Genomic DNA, 12223 nt, shown 5'->3' on the forward strand with positions numbered 1-12223 from the left:
GCCTACTGTATTCCATTCCCTCTGACCTATTACCACAAGACAGATATTTAGACACTTCTGCCTACTGTATTCCCTCTGACCTATTACCACGAGACAGATATTTAGACAACTTCTGCCTACTGTATTCCCTCTGACCTATTACCACGAGACAGACATTTAGACAACTTCTGCCTACTGTATTCCCTCTGACCTATTACCACGAGACAGACATTTAGACAACTTCTGCCTACTGTATTCCATCCCCTCTGACCTATTACCACGAGACAGACATTTAGACAACTTCTGCCTACTGTATTCCCTCTGACCTATTACCACGAGACAGACATTTAGACAACTTCTGCCTACTGTACTCTCCATCCCCTCTGACCTATTACCACGAGACAGACATTTAGACAACTTCTGCCTACTGTATTCCCTCTGACCTATTACCACGAGACAGACATTTAGACAACTTCTGCCTACTGTATTCCCTCTGACCTATTACCACGAGACAGACATTTAGACAACTTCTGCCTACTGTATTCCCTCCCCTCTGACCTATTACCACGAGACAGACATTTAGACAACTTCTGCCTACTGTATTCCCTCTGACCTATTACCACGAGACAGACATTTAGACAACTTCTGCCTACTGTATTCCATCCCCTCTGACCTATTACCACGAAACAGACATTTAAACAACTGCTGCCTACTGTATTCCATCCCCTCTGACCTATTACCACAAAACAGATATTTAGACAACTTCTGCCTACTGTATTCTCCATCCCCTCTGACCTATTACCACGAGACAGACATTTAGACAACTTCTGCCTACTGTACTCTCCATCCCCTCTGACCTATTACCAAGAGACAGATATTTAGACAACTTCTGCCTACTGTATTCCCTCTGACCTATTACCACGAGACAGACATTTAGACAACTTCTGCCTACTGTATTCCCTCTGACCTATTACCACGAGACAGACATTTAGACAACTTCTGCCTACTGTATTCCCTCTGACCTATTACCACGAGACAGATATTTAGACAACTTCTGCCTACTGTATTCCATCCCCTCTGACCTATTACCACAAAACAGATATTTAGACAACTTCTGCCTACTGTACTCTCCATCCCCTCTGACCTATTACCACGAGACAGACATTTAGACAACTTCTGCCTACTGTACTCTCCATCCCCTCTGACCTATTACCACGAGACAGACATTTAGACAACTTCTGCCTACTGTATTCCATCCCCTCTGACCTATTACCACGAGACAGACATTTAGACAACTTCTGCCTACTGTATTCCCTCTGACCTATTACCACGAGACAGATATTTAGACAACTTCTGCCTACTGTATTCCCTCTGACCTATTACCACGAGACAGACATTTAGACAACTTCTGCCTACTGTATTCCATCCCCTCTGACCTATTACCACGAGACAGACATTTAGACAACTTCTGCCTACTGTATTCCCTCTGACCTATTACCAAGAGACAGACATTTAGACAACTTCTGCCTACTGTATTCCCTCCCCTCTGACCTATTACCACGAGACAGACATTTAGACAACTTCTGCCTACTGTATTCCCTCTGACCTATTACCACGAGACAGACATTTAGACAACTTCTGCCTACTGTATTCCCTCTGACCTATTACCAAGAGACAGACATTTAGACAACTTCTGCCTACTGTATTCCCTCCCCTCTGACCTATTACCACGAGACAGACATTTAGACAACTTCTGCCTACTGTATTCCCTCTGACCTATTACCACGAGACAGACATTTAGACAACTTCTGCCTACTGTATTCCCTCCCCTCTGACCTATTACCACGAGACAGACATTTAGACAACTTCTGCCTACTGTATTCCCTCCCCTCTGACCTATTACCACGAGACAGACATTTAGACAACTTCTGCCTACTGTATTCCATCCCCTCTGACCTATTACCACGAGACAGACATTTAGACAACTTCTGCCTACTGTATTCCATCCCCTCTGACCTATTACCACGAGACAGACATTTAGACAACTTCTGCCTACTGTATTCCCTCTGACCTATTACCACGAGACAGACATTTAGACAACTTCTGCCTACTGTATTCCCTCTGACCTATTACCACGAGACAGACATTTAGACAACTTCTGCCTACTGTATTCCCTCCCCTCTGACCTATTACCACGAGACAGACATTTAGACAACTTCTGCCTACTGTATTCCCTCTGACCTATTACCACGAGACAGACATTTAGACAACTTCTGCCTACTGTATTCCATCCCCTCTGACCTATTACCACGAGACAGACATTTAGACAACTTCTGCCTACTGTACTCTCCATCCCCTCTGACCTATTACCACGAGACAGACATTTAGACAACTTCTGCCTACTGTATTCCATCCCCTCTGACCTATTACCACGAGACAGACATTTAGACAACTTCTGCCTACTGTATTCCCTCTGACCTATTACCACGAGACAGATATTTAGACAACTTCTGCCTACTGTATTCCCTCTGACCTATTACCACGAGACAGACATTTAGACAACTTCTGCCTACTGTATTCCATCCCCTCTGACCTATTACCACGAGACAGACATTTAGACAACTTCTGCCTACTGTACTCTCCATCCCCTCTGACCTACTACCACGAGACAGACATTTAGACAACTTCTGCCTACTGTATTCCATCCCCTAAGACCTATTACCACAAAACAGATATTTAGACAACTTCTGCCTACTGTACTCTCCATCCCCTCTGACCTATTACCACGAGACAGACATTTAGACAACTTCTGCCTACTGTATTCCATCCCCTCTGACCTATTACCACAAAACAGACATTTAGACAACTTCTGCCTACTGTATTCCATCCCCTCTGACCTATTACCACAAGACAGATATTTAGACAACTTCTGCCTACTGTATTCTCCATCCCCTCTGACCTATTACCACAAGACAGACATTTAGACAACTTCTGCCTACTGTATTCTCCATCCCCTCTGACCTATTACCACGAGACAGACATTTAGACAACTTCTGCCTACTGTACTCTCCATCCCCTCTGACCTATTACCACGAGACAGACATTTAGACAACTTCTGCCTACTGTATTCCCTCTGACCTATTACCACGAGACAGATATTTAGACAACTTCTGCCTACTGTATTCCCTCTGACCTATTACCACGAGACAGACATTTAGACAACTTCTGCCTACTGTACTCTCCATCCCCTCTGACCTATTACCACGAGACAGATATTTAGACAACTTCTGCCTACTGTATTCCCTCTGACCTATTACCACGAGACAGACATTTAGACAACTTCTGCCTACTGTACTCTCCATCCCCTCTGACCTATTACCACGAGACAGACATTTAGACAACTTCTGCCTACTGTATTCCCTCTGACCTATTACCACGAGACAGACATTTAGACAACTTCTGCCTACTGTACTCTCCATCCCCTCTGACCTATTACCACGAGACAGACATTTAGACAACTTCTGCCTACTGTATTCCATCCCCTCTGACCTATTACCACGAGACAGACATTTAGACAACTTCTGCCTACTGTATTCCCTCTGACCTATTACCACGAGACAGATATTTAGACAACTTCTGCCTACTGTATTCCCTCTGACCTATTACCACGAGACAGACATTTAGACAACTTCTGCCTACTGTACTCTCCATCCCCTCTGACCTATTACCACGAGACAGACATTTAGACAACTTCTGCCTACTGTATTCCCTCTGACCTATTACCAAGAGACAGATATTTAGACAACTTCTGCCTACTGTATTCCCTCTGACCTATTACCAAGAGACAGATATTTAGACAACTTCTGCCTACTGTATTCCATCCCCTCTGACCTATTACCACGAGACAGACATTTAGACAACTTCTGCCTACTGTATTCCATCCCCACTGACCTATTACCACGAGACAGACATTTAGACAACTTCTGCCTACTGTATTCCCTCTGACCTATTACCACGAGACAGATATTTAGACAACTTCTGCCTACTGTATTCCCTCTTACCTATTACCACGAGACAGATATTTAGACAACTTCTGCCTACTGTATTCCCTCTGACCTATTACCACGAGACAGACATTTAGACAACTTCTGCCTACTGTATTCCCTCTGACCTATTACCACGAGACAGATATTTAGACAACTTCTGCCTACTGTATTCCCTCTGACCTATTACCACGAGACAGATATTTAGACAACTTCTGCCTACTGTATTCCCTCTGACCTATTACCACGAGACAGACATTTACATCTGAGTAATTTAGCAGATGTTGTTATCCAGAGAGATGGATCAGTTCTCACTTCTCTATTGTAGCCAGTTCCATTGTCCTGCTGAACCACTAAGGCAGAAGTGAAAGTAGTGTGAAGTGCATAGTACTGTATTCTGCATTTAGCTTCTCACACTCAACACAGATCTGATGGAAACACACTGATAAGACTCTCTATGTTCCAAATGGCACCATATCATTATTATTATTATTATAGTGCACTACTTTCTACCAGGACCCATAGGGCTCAGGTTAAAAGTAGTGCACTATATAGGGAATAGGGTGCCATTTGGGACACAGAAGGTCCTTGTACCACCTGTGTAATGTATTCAGACTGGATTTAGGGCACAATCTATCACCACAGTGTGTTCTACTCTACAGTTCTACCTCTGTGTTCTACTCTACAGTTCTACCTCTGTGTTCTACTCTACAGTTCTACCTCTGTGTTCTAGTCTACAGTTCTACCTCTGTGTTCTAGTCTACAGTACTACCTCTGTGTTCTAGTCTACAGTTCTACCTCTGTGTTCTAGTCAACAGGACTAACTATTGATAACTGAGATCAGATCGTAATTTAACCGTGATTGCAAGAAAGCTTACAAAACAGAGTTTCAATTGAAATACTTGTGAGGTAACAACAACGCTCACTAACTTAAAAAGAAAGAATACCCTACCCTGGTTAAATGACAGACTGTGGTAAAATCAGGGTCTAATAGAAAGGAAGAAATCACTAAAAACATGTGGACAGAAATCTGTTCAGAGAGCTGAGAAACAAGGTCATCTCCAGCTACAAGGTCATCTCCAGCTACAAGGTCATCTCCAGCTACAAGGTCATCTCCAGCTACAAGGTCATCCATCTCCAGCTACAAGGTCATCTCCAGCTAAGACAATCAACAGACAACTTCTACATAAATGAGGTGAAAGGTGATTTGGAAAAACAGACAGTTTAACAGGAAAGACACATTTAAGGGAGATATACAACTGGAAGGGGATGGGAGATTGATAGAGGATAGCTACTCTCTAGCCACTATTTTAATCATTTCTTTATTCAGTTTACAGTGAGAAAGTAATGTATCACCCAATGTGGTGACTTTTTCACAATATTGGATATGATTCCAACTACTGATTCCAACTATTGATTCCAACTACTGAATCAGGCCCCTCTATCAGTAGCTACAAGGCTCCAGTGTTCACAGAGAGAGAAAACCAATAAGGACAAGGACATAGGTGACATGATGACTGGGCCTGAGCCTTCACCACCTGACGTTAGTGATGTAATTATACCATGAGCAGATATCTCTCCTGTCACACTAAGATCTGTCCTACAGGAACATTCATGACTAAGGCTCTTTCTTAATCTCTCCTTGATTCCTCACATCCTCTCTCCTCGCCTCCTTCCTCAACTCCGTTGTAAATAACCCTGCTGTTTTCTATCTCTCCAGGTGGGTCTGATGAGGAATGGCCGACTGTTGGCCGAGGGACATCCAGAAACCATGATGAAACAGCACAATGCACCGGTGAGTACCCTACAACAGAGTGGACTGCTGACAGAGTGGACTGCTGACGGAGTGGACTGCTGAAGGAGTGGACTGCTGACAGAGTGGACTGCTGACAGAGTGGACTACTGACGGAGTGGACTGCTGACGGAGTGGACTGCTGACAGAGTGGACTGCTGACGGAGTGGACTGCTGACGGAGTGGACTGCTGACAGAGTGGACTGCTGACGGAGTGGACTACTGACGGAGTGGACTGCTGACAGAGTGGACTACTGACGGAGTGGACTGCTGACGGAGTGGACTGCTGACGGAGTGGACTGCTGACGGAGTGGACTGCTGACGGAGTAGACTACTGACGAAGTAGACTGCTGACAGAGTGGACTGCTGACGGAGTGGACTGCTGACGGAGTGGACTACTGACGGAGTAGACTGCTGACAGAGTGGACTGCTGACGGAGTGGACTGCTGACGGAGTGGACTGCTGACGGGGTGGACTACTGACGAAGTGGACTACTGACGGAGTGGACTGCTGACGGGGTGGACTACTGACGGAGTGGACTGCTGACGGAGTAGACTGCTGACGGAGTGGACTGCTGACGGAGTGGACTGCTGACGGAGTGGACTACTGACAGAGTAGACTACTGACAGAGTGGACTGCTGACGGGGTGGACTGCTGACGGAGTAGACTGCTGACGGAGTGGACTGCTGACGGAGTAGACTACTGACGGAGTGGACTGCTGACGGAGTGGACTGCTGACGGAGTAGACTACTGACAGAGTGGACTGCTGACGGGGTGGACTGCTGACGGAGTGGACTGCTGACAGAGTGGACTGCTGACAGAGTGGACTGCTGACGGAGTAGACTACTGACGGAGTAGACTACTGACAGAGTGGACTGCTGACGGAGTAGACTACTGACAGAGTGGACTGCTGACGGAGTGGACTGCTGACGGGGTGGACTACTGACGGAGTGGACTACTAATAGAATTGACATCTATCAGTGTTGAAGTCTAGCATTTTTGTTGGCTAATAGGGTTGTTAGCTTTGTGAAATGTTAACGATGGTGACGACTAACAGTGTTGACCCCAAACAGTGTTGATGACTTACCATTTTAACTCTTGACTGTTGCCTTTGTGTCCAGTTTATTTTTTCGGTCTGTTAACAGTAACCCTTTATCACCACTAGACAACAGTAACCCTTTATCACCACTAGACAACAGTCCTGCTGACAGTAACCCTTTATCACCACTAGACAACAGTAACCCTTTATCACCACTAGACAACAGTAACCCTTTATCACCACTAGACAACAGTAACCCTTTATCACCACTAGACAACAGTAACCCTTTATCACCACGAGACAACAGTAACCCTTTATCACCACTAGACAACAGTAACCCTTTATCACCACTAGACTACAGTAACCCTTTATCACCACTAGACAACAGTCCTGTTAACAGTAACCCTTTATCACCACTAGACTACAGTAACCCTTTATCACCACTAGACAACAGTCCTGCTAACAGTAACCCTTTATCACCACTAGACAACAGTAACCCTTTATCACCACTAGACAACAGTCCTGCTGACAGTAACCCTTTATCACCACTAGACAACAGTCCTGCTAACAGTAACCCTTTATCACCACTAGACAACAGTAACCCTTTATCACCACTAGACTACAGTAACCCTTTATCACCACTAGACAACAGTCCTGCTGACAGTAACCCTTTATCACTGCTAGACAACAGTAACCCTTTATCACCACTAGACAACAGTAACCCTTTATCACCACTAGACAACAGTAACCCTTTATCACTGCTAGACAACAGTAGCCCTTTATCACCACTAGACAACAGTAACCCTTTATCACCACTAGACAACAGTCCTGCTGACAGTAACCCTTTATCACTGCTAGACAACAGTAACCCTTTATCACCACTAGACAACAGTAACCCTTTATCACCACGAGACAACAGTAACCCTTTATCACCACTAGACAACAGTAGCCCTTTATCACCACTAGACAACAGTAACCCTTTATCACCACTAGACAACAGTCCTGCTGACAGTAACCCTTTATCACTGCTAGACAACAGTAACCCTTTATCACTGCTAGACAACAGTAACCCTTTATCACCACTAGACAACAGTAGCCCTTTATCACCACGAGACAACAGTAACCCTTTATCACCACTAGACAACAGTAACTCTTTATCACATTAGACAACAGTAACCCTTTATCACCACTAGACAACAGTCCTGCTAACAGTAACCCTTTATCACCACTAGACAACAGTCCTGCTAACAGTAACCCTTTATCACCACTAGACAACAGTCCTGCTAACAGTAACCCTTTATCACTGCTAGACAACAGTCCTGCTAACAGTAACCCTTTATCACCACTAGACAACAGTAACCCTTTATCACCACTAGACAACAGTAACCCTTTATCACCACTAGACAACAGTCCTGCTAACAGTAACCCTTTATCACAGCTAGACAACAGTCCTGCTAACAGTAACCCTTTATCACTGCTAGACAACAGTAGCCCTTTATCACCACTAGACAACAGTAACCCTTTATCACCACTAGACAACAGTAACCCTTTATCACCACTAAACAACAGTAACCCTTTATCACCACTAGACAACAGTAACCCTTTATCACCACTAGACAACAGTCCTGTTAACAGTAACCCTTTATCACCACTAGACAACAGTAACCCTTTATCACCACTAGACAACAGTAACCCTTTATCACCACTAGACAACAGTCCTGCTGACAGTAGCCCTACATTGACCCTATTGCCTCCTACCATCCACCCACCCACTGTAGACTCCTTCAGCTATGTGAGACGTCTGACTGTGTTGACTGCTTTCTGTGTTGACTGCTTTCTGTGTTGACCACTGATCATATAAACCCTTGACTGTGTTGTCTATCTCCTCTACTGCCCCATCCACCCACTGCAGACCCTGGAGAAAGCCTTCCTGCAGCTGTGTGAGACCTCAGACCAGGTGGGCTCCAAACACAGCACCTCCCCTCTGAGCGGGGTCCTAGAGAGCAGCCAATCATTCGAGAGCGGCCGGGACGAGAGTCTACCAATCCTGGGAGCCGGATCGGGACCAGTAGAAGAGCTGCCCAAATACTCAGGTAAATGTAGGGTTGTATGGACACTACACTGTATATACTCAGGTAAATGTAGGGATGTATGGACACTACACTGTATATACTCAGGTAAATGTAGGGTTGTATGGACACTATACTGTATATACTCAGGTAAATGTAGGGTTGTATGGACACTATACTGTATATACTTAGGTAAATGTAGGGATGTATGGACACTGCACTGTATATACTCAGGTAAATGTAGGGATGTATGGATACTACACTGTATATACTCAGGTAAATGTAGGGTTGTATGGACACTATACTGTATATACTCAGGTAAATGTAGGTAAATGTAGGGTTGTATGGACACTATACTGTATATACTCAGGTAAATGTAGGGTTGTATGGACACTACACTGTATATACTCAGGTAAATGTAGGGTTGTATGGACACTACACTGTATATACTTAGGTAAATGTAGGGTTGTATGGACACTACACTGTATATACTCAGGTACATGTAGGGTTGTATGGAGACTACACTGTATATACTCAGGTAAATGTAGGGTTGTATGGACACTATACTGTATATACTCAGGTAAATGTAGGGTTGTATGGACACTACACTGTATATACTTAGGTAAATGTAGGGTTGTATGGACACTACACTGTATATACTTAGGTAAATGTAGAGTTGTATGGACACTATACTGTAGACGAACATTGCTGAACATTGTTGCTTAAACTGTGTGTGTGTGTGTGTGTGTGTGTGTGTGTGTGTGTGTGTGTGTGTGTGTGTGTGTGTGTGTGTGTGTGTGTGTGTGTGTGTGTGTGTGTGTGTGTGTGTGTGTGTGTGTGTGTGTGTGTGTGTAGCGGACTGGAAGGTACGAGTCAGGCATGTGATGCCAAAGTGGAGGAACATCGCAGCTCTGATTATCAAGACCACGGTGCGGATGAAGAGAATGCCTGGGTGAGGATGATGATGGTGGTGGTAGTGATGGTGATAGTGATTTTGGTGGTGGTGGTGATGATGAAGGGTGGTGATGGTGGGGAGGATTATGATGGTTGTGGGGGGGGGGTGGTGATGAATGGTGGTAGTGCTAATGGTAGTGGTGGTGATGATGATGAAGGGTGATGGTGTTTATGAGGATGATAACGATTATAATGATGGTGGTGAGGATGATGAGGAGGCAGAGGATGATGACGAAGAGGAGTAGTAGTAGAATGAGAATTAAAGATTTCCAATAGTATTTGACCCAGTGTCTGGTATCTGTCCAGGTCCCTGTGTTTCCAGTTCCTTCTGCCAGTCATCCAGATCTCTCTGATGTGTCTGTGTATCGGAGGAGACCCCAAAGAAATACAGGTGGCTGTGGTCAACAATGAGACCTCCTCCAGCTCCTATAGCCAATCCCTGCTCTCCTTCCTTGACAACTCCAGCGTGCAACAGGTACTGGACCAATCAACTGGGTGGCATTCATTAGTGCATACCGTAGCAAAGCGTTTTGACACGGAAAAGGAAAAACACGCGTTTCTTATGGGACAAGTTCAGGTAGTCCCTCCCTGTTTCAGTCTGGAGGCAAACTAAATGTCTGTTTGTTCGGTATTATGGGGTCAGACAGAGTTTGTTGTGGAGGAGGGGCACGACCTAAAAGAGGAAGTAAGAAGAGTTACACTCTACACTCAGTCCCGGTTTACCTCTAGGTAGCTGGTTTCACTTCTGCTCTGCTCTTTATCATTCCAAAAACACGTTCATGTGCTGTGTGTCTGTACAGAAACAAGCCAAGCAAAAGCACTTTCAGAGCGAACTCTATAATTCACCTTTAAAGGGAATTGTGTGTTTTGTTATTGCAGTACGACGAAACAGTCAGAGTATCTACCACACTGTCCTCCTGGTCAAAATCCCGTGAGCAAAATTACGTCTAAAAGATGTATAGAGTACCACATTATGAGTCATAATACCCATAAAACCTAGCGGTCAAACAGGGACATGGTTCCAATCGTTTTTCCACCATTCATTTTTCCCATAGTGGATTTTAGAAACACTTCGAATAAGGGCTGTGTTTCGTGTAATTCTTACCCTGGGGTGACGTTTTAATAACTGTGTAAATCTCTTTAGGACTTAAAAAAAAAGAAATGTAACCTTTATTTAAACAAGGTGCATTTTTTCTTGCTTTGACTGTAATATGTGATTGTTTATCTACCTTAGTTGAATGCTCTGACTGAAAGTCTCTCTGGATAAGAGCGTCTGCTGAATTACCAAAATGGAAATCTGGAAATGAACATTATTCTAATGAGCTCCGCCCCCCAAATAAAGACCACATTTGATTGGTCTGAACCGGACCAAATCTTAACCAATCATAATGGACCGGATGTGTTTGGACGTTGAAATTAAGGCGTGTACAGAGGTGACCAGAAAACGTTGTCTGTGGTTGTTGAAATCAAAGCCAGGGCAGACGGACCAAATTTCAACGTCATTTCAACATCAATGGACAAAGGCATTGGACCGTGCTCACTGGGAAGCAGTCCACTAGATGGAGGAATAGGGTGTAACACTGTCCTGCTGGTCAGACTTAGTCCACTAGATGGAGGAATAGGGTGTAACACTGTCCTCCTGGTCAGACTTAGTCCACTAGATGGAGGAATAGGGTGTAACACTGTCCTCCTGGTCAGACTTAGTCCACTAGATGGAGGAATAGGGTGTAACACTGTCCTCCTGGTCAGAAGTAGTCCACTAGATGGAGGAATAGGGTGTAACACTGTCCTGCTGGTCAGACTTAGTCCACTAGATGGAGGAATAGGGTGTAACACTGTCCTCCTGGTCAGACTTAGTCCACTAGATGGAGGAATAGGGTGTAACACTGTCCTCCTGGTCAGACTTAGTCCACTAGATGGAGGAATAGGGTGTAACACTGTCCTCCTGGTCAGAAGTAGTCCACTAGATGGAGGAATAGGGTGTAACACTGTCCTGCTGGTCAGACTTAGTCCACTAGATGGAGGAATAGGGTGTAACACTGTCCTCCTGGTCAGACTTAGTCCACTAGATGGAGGAATAGGGTGTAACACTGTCCTCCTGGTCAGACTTAGTCCACTAGATGGAGGAATAGGGTGTAACACTGTCCTGCTGGTCAGACTTAGTCCACTAGATGGAGGAATAGGGTGTAACACTGTCCTCCTGGTCAGACTTAGTCCACTAGATGGAGGAATAGGGTGTAACACTGTCCTCCTGGTCAGAAGTAGTCCACTAGATGGAGGAATAGGGTGTAACACTGTCCTCCTGGTCAGACTTAGTCCACTAGATGGAGGAATAGGGTGTAACACT

General features: G+C 44.7%; 1 protein-coding gene across 3 annotated transcripts in view; it reads left to right on the forward strand.

The window, feature by feature from the left end:
• LOC139381685 (ABC transporter G family member 23-like) overlaps window positions 1-12223 on the forward strand; it is a 56871-nt gene that overhangs the window by 24711 nt on the left and 19937 nt on the right. For all 3 annotated transcript variants that reach the window (XM_071125382.1, XM_071125383.1, XM_071125385.1), the window contains 4 exons: window positions 5743-5817; window positions 8766-8946; window positions 9778-9874; window positions 10183-10351. In XM_071125382.1, the coding sequence (XP_070981483.1) occupies window positions 5743-5817; window positions 8766-8946; window positions 9778-9874; window positions 10183-10351 (522 nt within the window). The remainder of the gene's footprint in view (window positions 1-5742; window positions 5818-8765; window positions 8947-9777; window positions 9875-10182; window positions 10352-12223) is intronic.

This window comes from Oncorhynchus clarkii, chromosome 23 (genome assembly GCF_045791955.1).
Source record: "Oncorhynchus clarkii lewisi isolate Uvic-CL-2024 chromosome 23, UVic_Ocla_1.0, whole genome shotgun sequence".
NCBI classification, from domain to species: Eukaryota; Metazoa; Chordata; class Actinopteri; order Salmoniformes; family Salmonidae; genus Oncorhynchus; species Oncorhynchus clarkii.